We start from the raw sequence: 25,243 nt of genomic DNA on the forward strand, positions 1-25,243 counted from the left end.
AGGGAAAAGTATAAGACGCTAAGTCATATCTGGGTTCTGGTCCTGCTCTTGGACTATTTCAAGGGGCAGCACTGAGCCCATCACAGGAAACCACACTCTGGGCCCCAGTTTCCCCAGCTGTCTTAAATAAGACATGCTTCCAATCTGTGCAGAAGCCATTTTCAAACAAGGCAGAAGAGGGTAGCTGAAAAACAACAGGAAACGGAAGGCAATGCTGTTGGGGTGCTGGCAGGACCAAATCCTGACTCAAAACCTCACTAGTTATCCAACCTTGGGTAAGTTGCTTCAGATTTCAAGCCTCAGCTTCCAAGCCTGCAGAATGCAGTGATAATACCAACCAGAGAGGAGAGTCATGCAAATGACACACCAACCCCACGTCGGTGTCGCTTCATGATGAGGCACCATGATTTCTGTTGGTCCCACCCCTCCCCCATCCCCTCCTCTCTCCCTACTCCAACCCCCTGCCCCACTTAGGCCTCAGCATTTGTTTGCTTTATGTTTCCAGCTTTGCTGATGCCCTTCCACATTACAAGAGAAAAGGGAAGCCTCTGATCTCTACATCTGGAAGGTCACAGAGGCATTTTCCTACTTCAGTAAAGTGCAATCATACAAAATTTATATTTAACAGCATCAGCAGATTTTTTTTTCCCATCAATATTCCCTTTTTAATTTCAGCTTTATCTGAATTTTAGCAGGACAAAGAATTGCTTTTGTTCTTTTAAAGAGCTACCAAACCAAAAATATATAAATTTGAATACAAGGTCTTAACATAGGGAGTTTGTGGGTGCTATTTGGTGAGTAAATATGAATCCCATCGGTGTGTGTTTACAACCTCACACACATATGAACTAGGTGTGTATGTGCATGGTATATTTACAAAAATTCCTGAGATCTGGATCTAACAACCCTTATCTTTTTTCTCTCTGATTTTCACCACAGGAAACACTGAATCTAGGACCAATCTTCACATGAATCTTTATGAAACCTCATCTTTAACCCCAAAGCCAGATAAGCAGGTACAGTATTGACTCTGAGGGAGCATGAGACTGGGAGTCTGGATTCTTGGGGTTTTGTCCCAGCTTGCTGTGTGACCCTGGGTGAGACTCTTCACCTCTCTGGGCCTCATTTGCCTAATCTGTAAGATGAGGCATGCAGACTTTACAATCATTTAGAAAAAAAAAACAAAACTTGCCTTCCAGTTGATTCCAGCTCATGACAACCCCATGTGTTATAAGGTAGAACTTCTCCATATGGTTTTCTTGGCTGTAATCATTTTGGAAGCAGATCTCCAGGCTTCTCTTCCACAGCTCTGCTGGGTGGGTTCAAATCACCAACATTTAGGTTAGAAGTCGAGTGCAAACTGTCTGCACCACCCAGGGACCTATACAATCACAGAGGTTCCTTAACTCTTGGACTTGGACTGTTTTGTCTGGCTCTTTATGTGCATGAATAAACTGGATAGGCCTTTCTCTGACTTCCGCCAAGTCAAAAAGTGAACAAGGAAATAAAGAAAGGCATCATTCTTCAAGGCAGGAGGCACTAAGACTTTGGGCCACTGGGCCCACTTGCCCACTCCAATTTTCATTTCTAACAGGGGGATGCAAAATTAGCAACCAAGAAAAAAATGCAAAGAAACCATGAAGAAAGGAGAAAAATGCTTCAGCTGAATGGGTTAGGAATATCTATCAGTGGTTCGAGGACATGTGTGCACAAATATTTATAAGTTTTTTCCTTCATTGGAAGCTTTGAGGCTGGAACTGTCTTCAAACTCTCCCTGGAGAGGAAACCCAGGGGAATTCCCAGAGCTGAGAAACCCAGGGTCTCAGAGAATGTGAGACAGAAGCAGCACACACAGCTCCAGGGGACTCTCCCTGCTGTGTGACAGCCTCCCAGGCCACTGATCTCTATTTCTCCCTTATCTCCAACTTCCTGCCCAGCCTGGCTGTCTCCTCGTGCTTCACACTCATTAAAAAATAAAAATGGTTTTGTTTTCATCTATGTGCCTGAGCTGGGTTCTGAGGAAGGGCCTGAAGTCTCCCTGTTAGGACCACAGGCCTGGGTCCCACTACTGCTGAGGTAAAACACAGCCAAGCAGCTCCTCCCTGCTACTGAGGAATCACAGAACTAACGTTTGCATTTTTTTTTTTTTTTTAATGCCTACTTTGACCCATTGGTGTCAAGTCAATTCCAACGCACAGTGACCCTATAGTTCAAAGTAGAACTCCCCCATTGGGTTTCCAAGGCTGTAAATCTTTACAAAGCAGACTGCCACATCTTTCTCCTGTGGAGCGGCTAGTGGGTTCGAACCACTGACCTTTTGGTTAGCAGCCAAGTGTTTAACCATTGCGCCACCAGAGCTTCTTGCCTACTTTGAAGACACCCTTTATAAGGGATCTAGAAGCTTTCCTTTTTTAAGAGAGCCTGTGACTAACAAAAATATATGCTATATTTTCATAGTTCTAAAACTTCAAAGTCCTTGGGTGGTGCAAATGGTTAAGTGTTTGGCTACTAACTGAAAGTGTTGTGGTTCAAATTCACCCAAAGCTGCCTCGGAAAAGGCCTGGTGAGCTACTTCCAAAAGATCATAGCCATTGAAGTCCCCATAGAACACAGTTCTACTCTGACGCATATGGGGTCACCATGAGTCAGAATCAACTCAACAACTGGAAAAATAACTCCAAAGGCCTTGCAAATGGCTCACAGACCCTAAACACATTCCAAATTCACACAGCCTGTGAATTTGTACTTCAATACACCTAATATCAACCTGCAATAAAAAAGTAGCTCAGACATGTCAAATTAAGTCCCAGACTGAATTAGGAACTTTGCAGTCAGCGAGAGGAGCATGGGACTGAGGGTCTTAAACAGCAACCCTGGGTTTCCTCCATGAGGCTATAGCAGTTGGCTTACTCTGAGGACTTCAGCTTACTCTGTGTCTCCTTTGAGAAATGAAGGAAGTTTTTCTCTCCAGAGCCAGCTGATTTTTTTAAGTCACAGTAGACTTATTTTCTTTAGAAGTATGTCTAAAAAGGAAAGCCATTTGACAAAAAGTCTAGGGAGCTCTGCCAGCCCCCAAACAAGGAGAAAATTGTGGAAGAGTTGTCTTCCTTCGCTTCCTCTCCCCCGCCTTAGTTATCTAGTGCTGCTATAACAGAAATACCACAGATGGGCGGCTTTAACAAACCGAAATTTATTTTCCTACAGTTTAGGAGGCTAGAAGTCCAAATTCAGGGTGCCAGCTCTAGGAGAAAGTTTTCTTCCTCCAGCTCTGGAGGAAGGTCCTTGTCTCTTTTAGCTTCTGCTCCTGGGAGATCTTCACGTGGCTTGGCATCTCTCTTCTCCCATCTCTGCTCTGCACCCTTGTTTAATCTCTTTTATATCCCAAAATTGACTCAAGATATACCCTACACTAATCCTGCCTCATTAACATAACAAAGACAGCCCATTCCCAATGGGATTAGAACCACAGGCATAGAGGTTAGGATTTACAACACATATTTTGAGGGGACATAATTCAATCCATAACATTCCACCCTTTGGCCCCCCAAAATTCCTGCCCTTGCCACATGCAAAACACATTCACCCCATCACGTCATCCCAAAAGTCTTCAATCCACTCCAAGCCCGAAATCTCATCTTCTGAATCCTCTAAATCAAATATGGGTGAGACTTTAGGTGTATTCCATCCTGGAGCAAAATTCCTCTTCATCTGTGAACCTGTGAAATCTAGAATCTGTTTCCACAGTACAGTGGTGGAACAGGCACAAGGTAGCCATTTCCATTACAAATGGGAGAAACCGGAGGGAAAGAAAGGATAACAGCTACCAAGCAAGTCCAAAACCCAGCAGAACAAATTACATTAGCTCTCAAGGCTTGAAGATAATCCTCTGTTTTTTGGGACCCTCTAGACTCTGAGTGTTGGCCATGCTTTCTGGATTCTGGGTGGAGGTTCCTCAGCCCTGGGCTTCAGCTCTGCCTTCCAGGCCCACTGGGATGGTAATTCTGCTCCCAGAGCCTTGGGCAGCCCCATTCTCCTGGTCCATCTAAGTGGCAGCCCCACCCCCTCAGCCCTGGTAGGCCCTGTTCTTCTGCCCCTGGGCATGACAGCCCCACCCCCTCACTTTGGACAGCAGGCTGTTGGGGTGCTGGCAGCACATCGTAATGGCAGCACCACACTCTGGAACCAAGTTGGTGAAGATCTGACTCTTTTAAACCTAGGAGGCTGTGAAGGCACCCTCTGAAACCAATGCAGCCCTGCTTCCCGTGGCCCCACCCTTTGACATCCAGGAGACTGTGGCCCTACCCTTTGAAACTAAGAAGGGCCTGCTTCCCGTGCTCCTTCCAACAGTTCTGCTGATCTCCTAGCTACTCCAGGGGTGGTCCTTTTCTTTTCTCGGAGGACAACAGATGTAGTTCCTTTGGCCTGTTTCTTGCCTGTAGAATTCAAAGAAGCAGGCAGCCTCCTTTTCTTTCATTCTTTCTCTGTCTCCTTCCGTCTATGCTGATGGGTTTTCTGTAGTGGTAGTTGGTTAGATCCATCAGTCACAGGATTAATCTCTTTAACAAAAGATTGTTTAGCCACATCCTTGGTAAACTTTCTAAGACATATGTCCTTAGTTTGTACAACAGAATTTTTCACATCTTTAAGTTTTAGTTTCATTTTGCACAGTTCGTTTTTAAGTCCATCTCTTTCCTCTCGCATTTTACTATAAGTGGCAAGGACATACCACGTGGCCTCTGTAAGATCTTGCTTAGAAATCTCATCAGCTAAATATCCAAGTTCATCGCTTACAAGTTCCACCTTCCACCAAACATTTGAACATAATTCAGACAGTTATTTGCCACTACATAAAAAGCATCACCCTTTCTCCATTGTCCAATTACATGTTCATCATTTATTTCCTTTTAAAGCCTCACCAGAAGCACATTTAATGTCCACATTTCTAACAACATTCTGTTGCTGGTGCCATATATATTCTCTAAGACAACAGAGACTTTCTCTATAGCTCTCCTCACTTCTTTCTGAGCCCTCATCAGATTCACCTTTGACATCCATAATTCTACCAACAGTCTCTTCAAGGCAATATAGGCTTTTACTATTAACCAAAAAACCAAACCCACTGCTACTGAGTGGATTCTGACTCATAGTGACCCTACAGGACAGAGTAGAACTGTCCCATGGCGGTCTCCAAGGCTGTAAATCTTTATGAAAGCAGACTGCCACATCTTTCTCCCACAGAGCAGCTGGTGAGTTCAAACCGCCAAACTGTTGGTTAGCATCAAGCACTTTAACCACTGTACCACCATGGCTCCAGCTTTTACCATTAGGCACGTTTAAATCTTTCCAGCCTCTACTCATTACCCAATTATAAAACTGTGTCCACATTTTAGGTATCTGTTAGAGTAGCACCCTATTCCGCCAGGATCAAATTCTGTCTTAATTATCTAGTGCTGCTATAACAGAAATACCACAGATGGGTGGCTTTAACAAACAGAAATTTATTTTCTTACAGTTTAGGGAGCTAGAAGTCCGAATTCAGGGTACCGGCTCTGGAGGAAGGCTTTCTTTCTCTGAGGAAAGTCCTTGTCTCTTCTGAGCTTCTGCTCCTGGGTGATCTTCATGTGGCTTGACACCTCTCTTCCCTCACCTCTGCTTCTTTCACTTGCTTGTTTAATCTCTTTTATATCTCAAATGAGATTGACTCAAGATACACCCTACACTAATTCTGCCTCATTTACATAACAAAGACAGCCCATTCCCAAATGGGATTATAACCACAGGCATAGAGGTTAGGATTTACAACACATATTTTGGGGGGGCATAATTCATTCCATAACACCTCCCCTTACTTCTTGAAGCTATATGGCCGTTTATCAGATTAACCACTGACTTCGATTTTAACTACTTCCTCAACCTCCTCCACGTAAATGACTAATTTCGTGTTTACTATAAATCATCTGGAAAGGATTTAGAAACAAATTTCTTCCCAGCACATTTCAGTTACGTACCTTGATAGGCCACTGGCAAACCCAGTGGATTCCTTCTACTGTCGCCTTCCCCCTCTGAAGCAGGCGTAGGATGCCACACAAAATTGATCTTTATCAGCATCAGCAGTGTCTGCTCTTCTCCTTTCCTTTTCATTAATTCCCCACTGACTCACCCCTTCCCTCCCTCTCTCCCTTTCTCGGGGTCTGACCATATTAGGAGTTCAGTCACATAAAAGACTTCGACTTTTTTATCCTTGTGCTAGCTGAGAGAAAAAAGAATCCCAAAGGTGAAATATTTTGGCATCACTACCCTTTAACGAGAAGTCACAGACCTGGATTTGGAAAACAATTTCTGACGTGTGGATAAGAGAGAAAGCCAGAAGGCGCTTCGCAGACGTGACTGAGTTAATGGAATTACCCGGTTCTGGACGCTGCCTCGGGTGCCCCCTACTGGTTGATTTTTAAAGACCTTTGATCTGTATTTTCTAAGCGTTTGTCCGCACTGGGAGAGCTGGGAGGGTTATGGCTACTGCTTCCAGTGCACGGAACGACGGCAAAGGGTGGGAATGGCTACTGAGGAACCCTTTCCACACCTGACCCGAGGATTCATAAATAAAGTCCATAAATAGAAATGAGAGTAGCAACTGACATCAACAACTTCCTAGGAATTGGAGGAGAGGGTTAAGTCTGGGAAAAGCGGGGAAAGAAAACTACAAGGGAAAACATAAAGATGAAAAGAGCAATGGAAAGAAAAAAAAGGAGACAAGCAGACGTGTTTCAACTCCAAGCTCCCATTTACTCTTTCAAATGAACTGCCTCCCCACTGTGAGCAGAATCAAGTATTTATGAAGGCATTTTTTGCATATTAATAGCTGCATATGGTGCACTGCCAGTTCTGAAGTCCTAAGGGTATGGTGCCCTTTTTAACGTAGGTCCTTCAAACTCACAGAATTTGGTATTCTTTCTCAGATCTATTTTCCTTTCTGCCTTGTGGCTCCTCCTAAGGCCCTTCGTTTGATTAAGAAAAATTAGTTCCTGGGATACCTTCAGAGACCAAGAATTGCTCTTACCTCGGTGACTGACATCAATCATGAGAGAAGCTTTTCCTCTTCCCCAGGGTTTCTCTGTGTAGAGGCTGCAGGTTGGGTGAGGTGACCAGCACCTAAGAAGAGTATTAAAATTGTAAATGTGCTTGAAAATTCCAGGAGGAAATGTTAACGTATCTATGCAGTGGGGGAGGAAAGAAACTTTTTTTAATTTTTTATCTACAACTCGAGTTTATATCTATACCTGGTAAAGATCTCATTCAATTTTAAAAGAAGAACATTGAAAACCTTTTAGAAAAATAAACAAAAGATATAAACAATTCATACCAAAAAATAATACTGACAGGAAACAAATATTTTTTATTCATCCTCCATAGTAATTTAAATGTAAATTGAGGCAACCTGGAGGTACCGTTTTGTACTTAAGATTTGTGCCCCCACCCCCACACACACACATGCACTTTTTTTAATAGTAAAACTGAGAGGTACTGAGGTTTTGGTAAAAACTGGTTTGCTTATACACTTCTGGCAGATTGCCAATTAGTTTAATCCATTTGTTAATCAAAATGGAAATAAGATTTGTGAAACATAGGAAAATATTTATACCCATTGATTTCTGACGTCTGGAGATCTATTCTAAGGAAATAAATAACTCAGCAGAAAAAAAGTGACTGAAGATGTTCATTGCAGCATTATCTATAACAGAGAAATTGGAAACGATTTAAGAGTCTAACATCAGGGAAATGATTAAGTTAATTATAATATATTCCCCTCAGTCAGGGATTTAATTCGGGCATTAAAAAATAATGATTGTTCATACTAGAAACTGTGACTTAATGCTCATAGTTTAATGCAGGGCTTCTCCGCCTCAATACCATTGATATTTCGGGCCAGATAATTCTTTGTAGCAGGGGCTGTCCTGTGCATTGTAGCATGTTGAGCAGTATCCCTTGCCTCTACTCACTAGATGCCAGTACACATGCACACCAAGTTCATATGTGTAAAGGTTACAGACACACACATACACGTATGGGTTTCCCCCTCCCCAGTTGTGACAATCAAAAATGTCTCCAGAATTGCTAAAGGTCCCCTGAAGGGCAAAATCAATCGACCCCAGTTGAGAACCACTGATTTAACACTTTAAAAGCAGAAATCAAAGTGATTATTCAATTATGGTTGCAACTATATAAAAAAAATTAATGTGTCCACAAAGACTTGCAAATAATTCATGAACAAACATGCAGTTATGCTGACGTAGAAGTAGAGGTGTATTGGTTGAGTTTTTTTGTTTTTCTGGGTTTTTTTTTTTTCTTTTCCATTGTCTTACCACGTTTTCAAAATTCTCTTTATAAAGAAAGTTGGATCATCAGGAGAGCTGGTTTTAAATAAATGATCTAGCAGTCACAGTAAGTACACACAGGTTAAACAGAGGTCAACACCACAGGGCCATTATTTTTAGCTAACTACTGTGTTAGCTGGAGCCCTGGTGGTACAGTGGTCAAGAGCTATGGTTGCTATCCAAAAGGTCCGCAGTTCAAATCTACCAGCTGCTCCTTGGAAACCCTATGGGGCAGTTCTACTCTGCCCTATAGGTTTGCTATAAGTTGGAATTGACTTGATGGCGATAGGTTTGGTTTGGTTTAGTGTGTTAGCTAAAAATATTTAACATTAATTAGATTTCTATTAGATTATTGAACAGGGCCATCAGAATTTTCCTTTTAAGAATCTCAACATTTTATCACTCTGACCCTAGACTTTGGGAGACAATGTATTCACCTCTTTTTCTGAGCAAAAAAATTGGATCTCAAAGTATGAAACTCTCTTTCTTGTCTATCCAGACCCATCCATGTAAGCATGGGACAAGAGGAGCCCTGAGCTCGCTGGTGTATACAGCTGTCAGAGTAGAGAGGTTGTCAGTAAAGGGTATCATAATACAAGCTCAAACCTTAATGAGATTTCCCAAGAATTGTTGTAGCTCACCAGTGTTCACATGGTCAGTTTCATTCCACTGCCTCCCACGAACTTCTCCATTTGTTAAACTATCCCAAATTAGGGAGAGCAAACATCCTTTCTCACGTCTTTATCTTGGGTTTTGTTTTGTTGCTTGGTGGGGATTAGGATTTGGTCGTGTCCTAAAAATTCTGTTAAACTGGAATTATGTCCCTTTTTCCCATTTCACAAAGCTACTTCTATTTCAGCTTATATTATCTCTCGAGTTTGCAAGTTTCATGAATTTACGACTTACAGCATAAATTCATATTTGATCTTATGTGTCCTAAATTTACCTCTTTTGGATTTCAAAGAATATCCTGTAATTCTAGCACATTCGGATTTAGGTTGAATAACCTTATGTTTATCCCATCTGTTTCTTTGGTGGTTTCACAGATGGTGTTCATATCCCCTTTCAGCCTTCCTTTTTCAGGAAATACACACACACACACCTGCAGATGCACTATGATTTTGTACAAGGGTACAAAGGTAATGTTTTGTGTCAGTGTTCTTCCAAGCCATAGCCTGCCTTCTGCTGATCTTTTTGGCTACGTTTGAACTGTTATCTAAAAGAACCAGCTACTAACCTTTAAAGAGAGACTTCTTTTTTCTTCTTTTGCATTATTCACCTTTGTATCCCTCTTGGCCTAGCACAGTTCCTGGCACATAGTAGTCACTTGAAAAATTTGACAAATAAATCTTTTGTTGTCATTAAGACGCATGTCCTGGGTAGAATAAGCCCATAATCCTCTAAGTAGGATTCGGAGATTGCACTTGTTTTATTTTCAGTGATAATGATATAGACGTTCAGTTGACATTTCTCTAACAATTCACACAGTCTCTGGATACTTCCTGCTGTTTGTTGTCATGATTTGGTGTTTTCACTGTCTGGAAAAGCCTTGGGTCATGTGCAGACTTGGAGATGTCACTAAACATCCTTCTTGGAGAGCTTTCTGAAGCTGGTGAGTAAACCTGGGCCTAGCACTGATCCCTAGGAGAATTAACATTCTGCATTTCCCCATCTAGAGAAGTGCTTTTAATCCCGACCCTTTGTTTCTCATTTCTAAAATCAGCTCTCTTTCTACTGCACATTTCCCCTAGTTCCACGCTCGTGCTTTCTTGTTCTTTCTCTCTCTCGCTCCTTGGTTTTGTAAATAGTTTTCGCTGTGGAACTAGATCCAAAGGCTTTTTGAAGATGTAAGCAAACTTCATCTTCTGATTCAACCTTACCCACAGGATTACTTCATCCTCCCAAAAACTTCCATAGACAATTTAAGGATAATTTCCTGAGAGGGTTTGTTTTTTAATTACAAAATCCAGGCTTTTATTTGTTGAATTTTCATGTGACCATCATTCATTCCAAAAAGCCTGTATTTCTTGATCTGTTGGCTGCTAGTTCCAACAAGACACATCATCAGCACTTAGTTAATTTCTTTTTTTTTTTTTATTATGGAAATTTTCAAACATATGCAAAAGTAGAGAGATTGGTATAAAGCACTTCCCTGTACCTATGACAAGCTTTAATAATTATTTTCCCATTATCTTGACAGGGTCTTCTTCAATGGTAATAACAGTGTTTTTGAGGTTTACTATGTGCAAGGTTTAGGATTATCTCCCTTGATCGTTATAACATTCCTGTGAGGTAGGTACGGTTATTATCCCCATTTTACAGATGAGAAAACAGATGTCAGGACAGACAGAACCCCAGCAACACATGACCTGTACTTGCGAAGACGCCTTGTGGTTTGAGAATCCCATAAAGCAGCATTTAAATTCCATCTTCTTCCCTACTGGCTGTGTAGTTTCAGGCAGGTCATTTAACCTCACCGAGGCTCAATTTCCTCATCTGTAAAGGATAATTATATTTCCTTCATGGGGTCATGGCAAGGATTGTTGTTGTTGTTGTTTGGTGCCGTCAAGTCAGTTTCAACTCATAGTGACCCCACGTACAACAGAACGGAACACTTCCCAGTCCTGTGTCATCCTCACAATCATTGCTATGTTTGAGTCCATTATTGCAGCCACTGTCAATACATGTCATCAAGGATCTTCCTCTTTTTCACTGATCCTCTATTTTACCAAGCATTATGTCCTTCTCCATGGACTGGTCCCTCTTGATAACATGTCCAAAGTACATGAGACCAACTCTCACCATCCTCGATTCTAAGGAGCATTCTGGCTGTATTTCTTCCAAGACGGATTTATTCCTTCTTCTGGCAGTCCATGGTATATTCAATATTCTTCACCAACACCACAATTCAGAGGCATCAATTCTTCTTTGGTCTTCCTTACTCATTGTCCAGCTTTCACATGCATATGAGGTGATTGAAAATATCATGGCTTGGGTCAGGCGCACCTTCGTCCTCAAAGTGACATCTTTGCTTTTGAACACTGTAAAGAGGTCTTTTGCAGCAGATTTGCCCAGTGCAATACACCATTTGATTTCTTGACTGCTGCTTCCATGGGCGTTGATTGTGGATCCAAGTAAAATGAAATCCTTGACCACTTCAATCTTTTCTTTGTTTATCATGATGTTGCTCATTGGCCCAGTTGGGAGGGTTTTTGTTTTCTTTATGTTGAGGTGTAATCCATACTGAAGGCTGTAGTCCTTGGTCCTCATCAGTAAGTGCTTCAAGTCCTCTTCACTTTCAGCGAGCAAGGCTGTGTCATCGGCATAACGCAGGTTGTTAACGGTCTTCCTCCAATCCTGCTGTCGCATTCTTCTTCATATAAACCAGCTTCTTGATTATTTGCTCAGCATACAGACTGAATAAGTACGGTGAAAGGGTATAATCCTGACACACAACTTCCCTGATTTTAAACCACTCAATATCCCGTTACTCTGTTCCAATGACTGCCTCTTGGTGTATGCACAGGTTCCTCATGAGCACAGTTATGGCAAGGATTCGTTAGATGAAATAACATATGAAAGGGGGTTAGCACAACGCTTGGCACTAAAACCAAACCCTCTCGTTGCCATCAAGTTGATTCCAACTCATAGCGACCCTATAGGACAGAGTAGAACTGCCCCATAGGGTTTCCAAGGAGCAGCTGGTGGATTCAAGCTGCCGACCTTTTGGTTAGCAGGTTAGCAGCCAAGCTCTTAACCACTGTGCCTCCAGGTTGCCCCTAATAAATTAAAATAATTATTATTACTCTATGCCCCCATGCTCTGCCTTGAAAGCTAATATAAAACAGAAGCTGGAGCTTGTATGCAATCTGAGGGTGCAGACATGGAAAAGGAGAAGCTTGAAAAGCAGGAATAATTTAAAGGAGGACTAGGAGACAAACTACCTACTGTTCCCTCCTACTTCCTCCCCATCCCTGTCCCACCAAATACCTTCCATGCTGGCTGCTTCAAATTCTACCTGTTAGAGGTTCCATGGGGTTTCTAACATCTCGATGTGAATTTACTAAGGGAGTGTAGCTGAAGGCCTGGGGAAGAGGGGAGGCAGGGAATTTGGGGGCTAGGAGCACTGTATCCAGCAGGGCCCCTACCCCCACAGCACACAGCTGCCAAGGAAAACTCATTAAGTCAGATGACAAGAGGACCCAGAGGTGGAGAAACACATGAAAGTGTGGGTACCCAGGAAAGGACATTTTTCTTTCTCTTCCTCTAGCCCTCTGCTGTCCCTGGCACCTGGAACCACAGTACTAAGGCTAGTGTTAACTCCAGAGTCCAGCAAAATTGTGGGTTAGATGAGCTTTCATGAGCCAGTGTGGAAATCAAAGCACCATGGGTAACATATTTTTTCTAGTGAAAATCAACTGATTTAAAATGACTTTTTTTCAGTGGAATCCATTTGCAAGTTGAGACTCCCTGTCTCTCAGATTGCCAAACTGGAAAAGTCACACCAGACCTAATAAAATAAGGAGTCACACCATGAAGTTCTGGATTAGAAGGAGCTGGGGGGTTGTGCAGTTTTGCCAACCTGCACCCCACCACCTCCCATCTCCCAGTTAAAATAGGATGTATCATCTCTGAAACACAGGCAGACTTCCAGCCTGAATACAGCCAGACACCCCCTCACAGAAAAAGCTGGGTTCTATCTCAAGCTGGGTTCTATCTCCCCTGGGGCTGAAGAGATAACTATTTTGGCTTAAAACTTTTCTCTTCCAGCTCCTGCTCAGCCAGATAAATAATGATTCTGTTGTGTCAACAAAGCACGTAATTAAACTGAGGACAATATCAATTAGACTTCTCGGATAAGATTTATTTCCAGAGAGTAGAAGCCCTGGAATTAAAGAGTCCTGGGTTTCACTATTCGAAAGCTCCCTGTGGAGAATAGTGAAGTTAGGCCCATTTTATAGGGGAACTGAGGCACAGGAAGATTAATGATTTGGCGAAACTTACCAAATGAGTCCATCACAAAAGCTAAGACTAGTGACGTCAGCATTTCTCTTCCTGGTCTAATGTTTGCTAGCTATAGAGCTAATTTAGTAAATACTCAGGAGGATGTAAAATCTCCTTTCACTGAATTGACACATAAAAAGGTATATGGAGGCCAAAATTTGTGAGAGGAAGGGAAAAAGAAAGCTCTTCTCTGGCTACCAGCCAAACTATCTCCATCATGCCTACTTGTAGAACCCTCCAAAACGGTCATCTCAGCCCATTTCAACAGCACCAAATTATCTTTAGAACATAAAACATCATCCAGGACATCTAAGGTGGCTAAGATGACCAGGACGAACCCAGCTAACTGGCACATAGACTGTTGGGCAGACTTGTGGTGGGTGGAACCATGCCATGGTTTGGGGTCCTTTCTGGTCCTCCAAAAGAGGCCATATAGGCAAGATAGACTGACGAGTTGAGACTTTGAGTGTTCCATCTGGCCACCTGAGAGCTGGAGGTCTCCTCCTCCACCAGGCCTGGGAAACCTTTGTTGTTGTTGTTGTTAGGGGCCATTGAGTCGGTTCCAACTCATAGTGACCCTACGTACAACAGAACAAAACACTGCCTGGTCCTGCACCATCCTCACAATCATTGCTATGTTTGAGTCCATTGTTGCAGCCACTGTGTCAGTAAATCTCATTGAGGGTCTTCCTCTTTTGTGATGACCCTCTACTTTACCAAGCATGACGTCCTTCTTCAGGGACTGGTCCCTCCTGATAACATGTCCAAAGTACATGAGACAAAGTTTCACCATCCTCGATTCTAAGAAGCATTCTAGCTGTATTTCTTCCAAGACAGATTTGTTCCTTCTTCTGGCAGTCCATGGTATATTCAATATTCTTCGCCAACACCATAATTCAAAGGCATCAATTCTTTGGTGTTCTTTATTCATTGTCCAGATTTCATATGCATATAAGGTGATTGAAAATATCATGGCTTGGGCCAGACGCACCTTCGACCTCAAAGTGACATCTTTGCTTTTGAACACTTTAAAGAGGTCTTTTGCAGCAGATTTGCCCAGTGCAATACACCATTTGATTTCTTGACTGCTGCTTCCACGGGCATTGATTGTGGATTCAAGTAAAATGAAATCCTTGACAACTTCAATCTTTTCTTTGTTTATCATGATGTTGCTTACTGGTCCAGTTGTGAGGATTTTTGTTTTCTTATGTTGAGGATGTGATCCATACTGAAGGCTGTGGTCCTCATCAGTAAGTGCTTCAAGTCCTCTTCACTTTCAGCGAGCAAGGCTGTGTCATGCATAACGCAGGTTGTTAACGAGTCTTCCTCCAATCCTGCTATCGCATTCTTCTTCATATAAACCAGCTTCTTGATTATTTGCTCAGCATACAGACTGAATAAATACGGTGAAAGGATACAACCTTGACGCATACCTTTCCTGATTTTAAACCATGCAGTATCACCTTGTTCTGTTCAAACGACTGCCTCTTGGTCTATGCAAGAAACAAAGTTAGCCTGAGGTTGATGGTGTATGCGAAGCCCCTGGACCACTCAGATACACTCCCCAGGCAGCTCAGTCATAGGGAGCCCAGCAGAGTTCCATGCCCTCACCCAGCCTCACCTTTGTCCCCATTCCTACTACCCACTCTTATTTCCACAGTCTGCCATGAGCAAAAAATAACAGAGCCTGAGAAGGCCAGAGGCAGGGAAACCCTGCTCAACCCTTCAGCCCATAGCTTCTTGCCGGAGTGGGCCTTTCCAGGATTTGATCCACCAGTCCCCTACCCCAGCAGGATGTGGCAGGAGGGGGCAGCTGGGAATCCCAGCCTCCCCAGAGACTAAATCTCTCAGATCTAACCCATCCCTACAGGGGTTCAGAGCACCCTGAGGGAAAGAGAGACAGACTCTCAGCCAAGGAGGGGGGCCTGGTGGTCCAAGGGAGAGACTGACTCTTTCCCTTTTGTTTGCTCACAGGAGGGAACAAACTCGCTGTATGCACAGAGGTTTGATGTGACAACTTGATAGACCACATAAGGGTTTCAGCAAAGACCTCCCCCACCCACTCTCCATGCGTTAAGATAATGGCGGGGTGTGTTCCCCAGCACGTTTCAGATCTTGGCTACAAAGGCCCTCCTTCCCTCTGTTTTATTCCTCCAGCTCAGCTTGCCCGCAGGTTCCCAGAGATTCTTGGCAGCTTGCTCTCAGGCAGAATGAAGTTGTGAGCTGCGTGGGAGGCAGCTAGACAGCGAGAGTGTTGCAGTCTTCTTAATGAGGGACAATAGCTCTTCTTGGAGCCATTAAGCTGCAGCTACAAAATATGGGAACCTCAATTAGAAAGGAGTAGGAAAAGTAAAGAGGAGGGCCTGGGAGATGTTTGTGGGACAGATCGTAATCTTTGGTGGCTCTGTGTGTCCCACAGGTAGAGATCTAGCTGGTTGGGTTTAGAATCTCATGTCCTTCTTGAGGTTGTTGTTGTTGTTAGCTGCCATCAGGTCACCCCCCAATTCATGGCGACTCCATGCACAACAGGGTTGGACCATTGTGATCTGTAGGGTTTTCACTGGCTGATTTTTCAGAAGTAGATCACCAGGACTTTCTTCCTATTCTGTCTTAGTTTGTGTCTTAGTCATCTAGTGCTGCTATAACAGCAATACCACAAATGGGTGGCTTTAACAAACAGGAATTTATTTTCTCACAGTTTAGGAGACTAGAAATCCAAATTCAGGGTGCCGGCTCTAAGGGAAGGCTTTCTCTCTCTGTTGGCTCTGGAGGAAGGTCCTTGTCTGTTTTAGCTTCTGCTCCTGGGCAATCTCTGCTTCTTTTGCTTGCTTGTTTAATCTCTTTTATATCTCAAAGAAGATTCATTTAAGAGACACCAGATTCTAATCCTGTCAATTAACACAACAAAGACACCAGACAAAAACAAACCCATTGCTGCAGAGTCAGTTAGGACTCATAGTGACCCTACAGGACAGAGTAGAACTGCCCCATAGCCCATTCCCAAATGAGATTATAACCACAGACATAGAGATTAGGATTTACAACACATATTTTGGGGGGACACAATTCAATCCTTAACAGTCTGGAAGTTCCTCTGAAACCTGCATCATAGCAACACACAAGCCTCCACTGATAGATGGATGGTGGCTGCGCTTGAGGTGTATCAGCTGGGAATCAAACCCCGAAACCCAGCATGGAAAGTGAGAATTCTACCACTGAACCACCTCTCCCCTCTTTTTTAAGGTGAGAGTTGCCATTGTCAGTTTGTAGAGCCAACCCATGGTAGGGACTCTTCAAACTACACGAGTTGAAAGGAGGAGGAAAAATTATTAAGGAGAAGGTTTCCTCCCTGGATTTGTAGCTCTGGTAATATAATCCAAGAGAAAGAAAAGAAATGATAAGATATTTATTTAAGAGACATTCTCGTTATGTCTTGCTACATTGTGTGTGTATGTGTGTGTTTGTATACAGCCCACAGCTCTCTTTTGTGCTGGCTTTCAACAGAAAAACATTATGTTTACAGCAAGATGATAATCCAGGATTTTCCATGGCTCACCCTGTCAGAGTATAAGATTAGCTCTTGAATTCATTAACTGTCGTCTCCTTTTAAATGTCAGATAACTTTTTAAATGCCAAGTACTTACGCAATGCCTTCCGTGCAATTCAAATCAGCTTTACCAAATTAACTCATTAATCTTTATTGTTTCATTTAGGGAAGGGAAAGGCTTCCAGGTGTTTTTAGCAGAACATAAATATATTAAAATATTTACAATACAATGTAGGTAAAGGAATGAGTGGTTTTTGGTTAAACATTTCACCCTTGACCCTTCCCTCAGTCCCACCAAGGTGTGCACATAAAAGAAACAAAAAAGCTCAGGTTTCTCTGCTTCCTTCTAGTTTCATCATTTTCTTTCCCTTCCATTTAACCTTGCATTTTCTTCTCCCTCCTACACCTTCAGAGACCTTGACTCCTGTTCACCATTCATTTTTCTCTCTCAGCTCTCAACATACCCCAAGAGCTGCCAGTACCAGTTATGATTACTTTGCCACTCAGGAAACAGAAGGACGCCTCACGGGGTCAAGGATGGAGCCGAGAGGGCTGAGGCAGAACAGGCCTAGAAATCAGGAATTCCACTTTCCTTTTCAAAGAACCTCTGCCTGATTCTCTCTCTGAATAATCAGAGCACAGAGATACAGATGACACTGACTGTTAAAGATAGATCCTCAAGGGCTAGCTCCTTCTTGTCGCCAGCTCTCAGCTCAAATGTCATCTCCTCAGAGAAGTCTTCCCTGACCACCCAGTGTAAAGTTGCCAACCCCTCCTCTATCACTTTCCATCCTATCACCATTTCACCGTCTTCATAGATTTATCACTGTCTAAAATCCTCATCTCACGTGTGTATATGCTTATTTGTCTTACACAAAGTAGGCACTCAATAAATACCAGTTTAATGAATACATGAAAAACCACCCAAGCACATGGCATTCTTGCTGGTTTCAATTTTCTTTTTCTTTTCTTATCACTGCCTTTCAGAATCCTTTTTACATGTTTAATTTTTTATTTCCTCCCATCTCCCAGACGCCCTCCCCTTTCACTATTATTTGTTTGTTAGAACACTTGAACATACTAGGCAAAACCAGTACTTCACATTCCAGTGGCTATAAAACCTTCACCTACGACATGCCACCAGGCTAGAATTGATGGCTGCTAAGTGTTAGGGAGATGAGCCATACAGTCAAGAGAATTATTTTGTCAAAAGTGATTTGGAGGAACTTGTCTCAGAGCCTCTCAACTCCCCATTCTTCAATCTGAACCCCACATAAAGAGAGAAAGCAATTCTAGCCTTTGGAACTGGTCTTGGTTTTGACTTTTGTCCTCTAGCCTAACACAAAAACTTCTCTTGGGAATAATGGAGAAATTTCCTTCAAGTCAGTATTGTCCGATGTCTATTATTCCATCCAGTGATTCATGCATGATTTTGGAGGCTAGAAAGCTTGAAACACTTTGTCTGATTCTAGTTTGGACCAAGTGCTTTCATTTTATCTAGAAATGGGGTGGGACCATCTCATTCTAAGAAGCTAATTAGATACATGGCTGAGGTGACAAAAAATTGGATATGCATTTGTCCAGAAAAATTTTATCTCTAACTACATTCTAAAACAAAGGAAAATGGTGTGGGTGTTCATTGGAATGATGGCTGCCTGCAGAAACCTACCAACTGTTAATCCACCATTAATGCTTAAAAGTAATATAAACGCTATCAGGAGGGAGACTTTATGATGGTCCAGAGAGACAAACATCCAAGACTTAGTCTTCTAGAAAATATGGAAATGATCAAATCCACACCAGAATGATCTCATGACAGACTAATGTACATGACCCCAGCAAATCAGCCCTGGAAAATAACACTTCTCTCTGGGAATGAGGAGCCAGTGCAATGTAGAGGACAGACCTCTCGAGGGCAATACACACTTCCTGCAAAGATGTCTTCATTGGCCCTCTCCTCATTTTAACTGAGGTGGGTCATAGCACATAGCTTACCCACGATGTCATTCACTCACGTGTTTTTTAGTCTTTTGTTCAACAAGTATGTTTCAAGTGTGTACAAGTTTCCAGACCCTGACAGTCACTGGTGATGCAGTGGGAACAGGACAGCTGTGGTTCCTGCCCTCAGGGAGCTTACAATCTAATGGGGAGGAGAGATGAGCAATCGTTGTGGGCAATGATGGAATGTGCTCAGTGCTCTGGGAGGTCATGGGAGGCACAGATGAGCCAGGCCAAAGGAGAAGGAGGAGTTAGAAGGCAACAAGAAGTGGTGAGAGTGTTCCCAGCAGAAAGAAGGGCCTTGTCCCAGATGTTGAAAGTTCAGTGTCAATGGTGGGCCTTTACACTTGCTACTCACACAGTGAGCTAAATGTTACCTGCAGATAGCCACATGGAACCTTCCCTCACCTTCTTTAGAGTTTTGCTCAAATGTTACTTTCTTGTGGAGCCTTCCTGGACTACCTTGTTTAAAATTGCAGCCTCCACCTCCATCCTGGCTACTCCTTATCCCCTGTTCCTGCTTTATATTTCTCCGTATCACGAATCACCTTCAGACATAACTAATGTTCTGCTTCCTTGTTTAAACTCTCTTCCCTCGCAGTGGAATGAATGTGCAGTAGCCATGGGGGCAGAGATTTTCATCTGCTTTGTGCACTGCTGTATCCACTTTGCCTGGCAGAGAATAGCACTCAATAAATATTTGTTGAATGAGGCTAGAGAGATAGTCCAGGGCTGGCAGGACGGGACTTCTTCAGTGGGTTGACCTTCATCCTGAGGGCAATGGCCTTTGAAGGCTTAAACAGAGGAGTGATGTGGTCCAATTTGTATCTTAGAAAGACCTCCAAGGTCTCCGTGTGGGGTGTGGGCTAGGGGACAACTTCAGATCCAACATGTAGTGCTCTGAAATGTGACGCTGTGTGCACGTTGTGATGTTAGCAGAGAGCATGGCCCAAAGGATCGGAAAGCTCCAGGGCCTCCAGAGTCCTTTAATAACCTATCCTTCTTCCCACTCTGCTACATTTGTTCAAATCACTATTCCTAACACATCAAGTACATCTTCAGCTTGGAAATAAACTAGAATCATGCCATAGCCTTATTTGCTGCAAGGCAGATGTGATAACCATTCATAGAAGCTATGACAAAAACAGTTACCATAGAGTCGATTTTGACTCATGGCGACCCCATGTGCTACAGAGTAGAACTATGCTTCATAGGATTTTCAATGGCTGATTTTTTGGAAGTAGATCACCAGGCCTTTCTTCAGAGATGCCTCTGGGTGGAATTGAACTGCTAACCTTTCAGTTAGCAGCCCAGTGTGTTAGCCATTTGTGCCCCCCAGGAACCCCACGGAAGCTATATAAGTATAGCTTTTTAAAAAAGGACCTCATTAAAAAGTAGCCTTGAGCGGATGATCTCAGCTCTGCCCATTTCCCAGCTGTGTAGCTTTCGGCACATTGCTTAACTTTCCAGAGACTCAATATCCTCATCTGTGAAATGGGAACAACAATACCTGCCTCACAGGCTTGTTGTGAGGATTAAATGAGATAATGTAAAACCCTGGCACATAATAAAATCACTCTTTTCACTTCCCCATTGCACAGCCCCCAGGTATGAATGAATAACCGTTCCTGGGTTATTCCCTACACATATGAGCCCCCAGGTCTCCAATGGTAAAAATAGGTGTTACTATTAGTGTTCCAAAGATGAAAAATTGCTTTCTATAAATATTTGGGAATTTGGACTAACTCTTGTCGCACTGTATATCATTCCAGTGAAAGTTAGGCTTTCTGTTTCTCTTCACAGGGATCCCAGCAGTCCTTGGAGGCAGCAGCTCAGAAGACAGGAGAGCCTCAAAGTTGTATAAATAAAGGGCCGATATGTTCAAACAGAAAAGAATTTTACCCGCGCAAGCTGCACATCAACATGACGCCGTTCCTGAAGGTGATCTCACACTGAGAAGACGAGGGGTTTTACAGACGCATACACAGGAATTCCAGTTAATACACTTCTGCATGGTGCAAACACAGCTTCAGAAGTCCCTCAGAGCACCCGCTTTATCAGAAGAGACATAAAATAGGCAGTTTGTAGCAGATGAAAAAAGGACAAATTAGGACAGTAATCACAGCCAGCCATCGAGGACAAATCAGTTGGGTGCCTGGTTTGTGTTATGGGGGACAGAGAGCAGAGAGGAGAAAGGATAACCTTGAACCAACTCATAAGATAGGCAAATATAATTCCTTTTATCTTGACAGTAGCTAAAATAATTGTTACTGTTCTACAATTGTAACTTGGTAGAACTCATCTTCCAGCTGTTCAGAGGACTGATTCCCTTAGTTAACTATTTAGACATCAACTGCAAATCCTCTTCTGGGTGTTGTAACCCTGTTTTCTGTTCTGTTAAGAGTCCCTTGATCTTCCAAGCTCAGCTTCATTTCTAGTTAAGGGTACTGACAGCTCCTGTGGGGAAGATGTCATTTGTCCATCTTTGTGATACCCCCTTCCGCCCCAGCAGCTAACACACAGAAGGTGCTCGCTAAATGCTGCATGAACTGACCCGCCCTTTTCATCCCACAGCCCTCTGGTTCAGGGCCCTCTTCCTATCCATTCTTTGCACTCCTTGGAGTTTACTGAACTGGAAATAAATGGCCATGGAGTCAAAGAAACTGACAAAGAAACTGGAAGGATCTCAGAGGTGACTGCCCTGGAGGACAATGTCCCAAGCAATTGGTAGGAAATGACTAGGAAAGACAGAAACATGGGAGGGGAGACCAAATACTTGATGGCGGTGCTATCTATTGCACTAGATGGCAGGGACTTCATAAATTATGCAGATTTAACCAGAGTTCTCAGATTAAATCTTCTCTGGGCTACCGCAACCCTAGCTCTGCTAGGTGGGACTTTGACTAAGAATCATACATTTGCCTGAAATCTGTCTCTCTCCATGGCTGGATCTGCTTTCCTCTCCTTCCTCTCAGATAAGTTCTTACCCCATGGTGGCAAGATGGCCACCAGCCTCTATTTTCCAGGTCATTCCAGAACTGAATCTCATTGGCCTGACTTGGGTCATATGCCCACGCCTAAATAAATGCCATGGGCAGAGGAGTGGAATACACTGATTGGCCCAACCTGGACCCACAGTGATGAGTAGGGAGGGGAGGGGTATTTCACAAAGGAAGACAGGGTACCGAAAACCAGAAGAAGGAAATGACTCTGGGCAACAAAAGATGTTTTGCTGCAAGTATTCAAAAAATATTGCCATGCTTCCTTACTTATATTAGTGAATCTATCCTTTTTTTCCCCCTAGTAACAGTTTAGTTTATATTCCCAGGATGACATATCATCATCACCATCACAACTCATTCATTCAGCAATATTTGAACACCTACTTACTACTAAATATATGTCTGACACTTTCTGGGCATTTAGGATACACCCACAAGCAAAATAAAGATCCCTGCTCTGCTCCAGTCTAGTGCAAAAAACAGAAATAACGTGAGAAATAAGCAAAGTATATAGTAAGTTGGAAAGTGGACATTGCTAAGGAAATGAGATAAGAATTTATTTATGGAGATTGAAAAACTGCAGAATTCAGAGTGGAGAATTTTACAATAATTTTTGTATACTTAATGCCCATAATGCTTTCGTGTTACAGTTTTTCATTCAGCAGTTTTGACACAGTATCATAGAGGGAAAGGTGTTGGCATCCCTAAGGCCCACTTTACAGTCCTTCCTTTTCACACCACCACTTCTGACTCCTGCACACCACGCTCCTCCCTCCTCCCAGCAGTTCCCTGAGAAAGTCTGCCGTGAACCTTAAGTACCATGCTCGGATAGGGGGCCATGCACGCGAGTGGAAGGCAGGACTGGTGGAATGTTTTCCAAAGACAGACGAGAACTTAAAACCACTCATTTGATCCCCAGTTACAGTTGAAGAAACTGAGGCTCGGGTGGTTACATTACTCCCACATTTATCAGGTGTGAAATGGGAGGAGTTAGGATTATAGGGCAGAAACTGACTTCAGGACCTATACCCCCCTTCTCAGGGAAACTATCTCTCATACTCTGGTTTCAACACTGTAGTTCGTGTTTTTAAAGTGTCTGTTACTCCCCCCACTCCCCCACCAGGCCTATAATACTACATTGCTGCCAGTGCACTTTCTAAATACAGCTAGTCATATCACTGGCTTGTCTGAAATTCTTTAATGTGTCCCCATTGGCCTTCAGGTTATAATCCTGGCATCAAAGATGTATTTATTTCACAAGCAGAAAAATATAATGAATGCAATTTTTTCAAAATCCAAACTGCAACAGGTCAGAGCTGCCTCGGGTCTAATTTCACCCTGCACACACATGCCCCCTCTCTGCAGCCACACCAGTCTACCCCTCACCAGCACATGCTGCTTCCTCTGCCTGGAATTGTCCTATCATCCCTTCTCTGCAAGACTTAGCACCATGTCCACTGGTAAACAAGCCTTCCCCAGCCTAATTTAGCCTCACGTCCCATGAGGCCCTGCAGGAACCTGTCATAATCTGTCACTACATTTACCACACTGCATTGCAACCATGAGATTTCTGGCCGTTTCCCCACAAGTCAGTGAGCAGCTTACATATGGATCTTTCATCTTTGTGCCCCTAACACCTAGCACAGTACCTGGCACACAGCAGGCACTCAATAAATGTTCAATAGCTGAATGAACAGATGAAGAGCAAATGACCTGGCCAGAATAACAGAGCAGGGATTTGGATTTGCAGGCCCTCAGTTTGCTTTGCTCATCCACTGTCTTAATTATCTAGTGCTGCTATAGCAGAAATACCACAAGTGGATGCTTTAACAAAGAGAAATTTATTCTCTCACAGTCCAGGAGGCCAGAAGTCCAAATTCAGGGTGCCAGCTCCAGGGGAAGGCTTTCCATCTCTATCAGCTCTGGAGGAAGGTCCTTGTCATCAACCTTTCCTTGGCCTAGGAGCTTCTCAGTGCAGGGACCCCAGGTCCAAAGGACGCTCTCTGCTCCTAGCACTACTTTCTTGGTGGTATGAGGTCCCCCTGTCTCTGCTTCTCTCTTTTATCTCTCAAAAGAGATTGACTCAAGATACAATCTAATCTTGTAGATTGAGTCCTGCCTCATTAACATAACTGCTTCTAATCCTGTCTCATTAACATCATAGAGGTAAGATTTCACAACACACAGGAAAATCACATCAGATGACAAAATGATGGACAATCACACAATACTGGGAATCATGGCCCAGCCAAGTTGATACACATTTTAGGGGGACACAATTCAATCCATAACATCCACCAAGTATTATTACGTGTGTTTCCGGTAATTGTGTTTTGATTTAATCACTGCATTTGTAACTCACAGTAAAAATGACAGCATTTTATTTACCTTTAGTTTTTTAATTAAAATTTTGAATCTGAAATATACTCAGATGATTTTTTAAAATTTTAAGTATAGAGGGTATGTTTCCCAGCCATTCAGCTACTGTGTCTGGCTTCTTGTGTACACTTCCTGAGATGTATTATACACATATAAGCAAATACAGATAGATAAATACATAGATAGGCAGGTGATTGATAGGTAGGTAGGTAGATAATAGATAGAAAGAGAGAGGGGGTAGATAGATAAGCAGATAGACAGACAGACAGATACTTTATACAAATGATGGCATATTCTATTGTTCAGAGTCTTGCTTTTTTCACTTAATTTATATTGGAATTCTTTCTATATCAATTCAAAAAGAGATGCCTTGTTCTTTTAAACAGCTGTATAGTATTCTATTGTATATTACCATAACTTATTTGATAGTCTCCTATTGATGGGAATTGGGTTGTTTCAAATCTGTTGCAATGAATGACCTTAGACAAATGTCGTTTCATACATGTGCTCATATATCTAAAAATAATAGTTTTTTTTGACACTTTTCTGAACAATTTACAACTGAATGGACAGAATTCCAAACTAAGACCATTTCTTTTTTCTAACAGAGACTCAAGAGAAGATTCTCTTCACGTCTCTGATTCTCTCTGCCTCTGTCTCCCCAGCTGTGAAATGAGAAGAATATTCTTTGCCCCTGAAGCCTCATAACTGCGTGTTGTTAAGACTGAGGGTTTATCCTTCTCAGTTTTGAGATTCTTCAAAAGGAAGGAGCTTGTTTCTCCCTTTCAATTTAATTTTCTGTTAGATTAAAAGGCCTTAAAAACAGGGGTTTTTAAAGAAATTTACGACTTTTCTAAATAAGTTATATGTACTACGACTCAGGCAGATTTTTCCCATAATGCTTTTTTTTTAAAAAAAAAAACTTCCAATTTATTCGGGGA

At 42.6% G+C, this 25,243-nt stretch overlaps 1 protein-coding gene across 1 annotated transcript in view; it reads left to right on the forward strand.

The window, feature by feature from the left end:
* KIAA2012 (KIAA2012 ortholog) overlaps positions 1 to 25,243 on the forward strand; it is a 134,408-nt gene that overhangs the window by 73,754 nt on the left and 35,411 nt on the right. The window contains exons 13-14 of the mRNA XM_023732997.1: positions 940 to 1,016; positions 20,725 to 20,862. Of these exons, the coding sequence (XP_023588765.1) occupies positions 940 to 1,016; positions 20,725 to 20,862 (215 nt within the window). The remainder of the gene's footprint in view (positions 1 to 939; positions 1,017 to 20,724; positions 20,863 to 25,243) is intronic.

The sequence above is a fragment of the Trichechus manatus genome, unplaced genomic scaffold, assembly GCF_000243295.1.
Source record: "Trichechus manatus latirostris isolate Lorelei unplaced genomic scaffold, TriManLat1.0 scaffold00056, whole genome shotgun sequence".
In the NCBI taxonomy this organism is placed as follows: domain Eukaryota; kingdom Metazoa; phylum Chordata; class Mammalia; order Sirenia; family Trichechidae; genus Trichechus; species Trichechus manatus.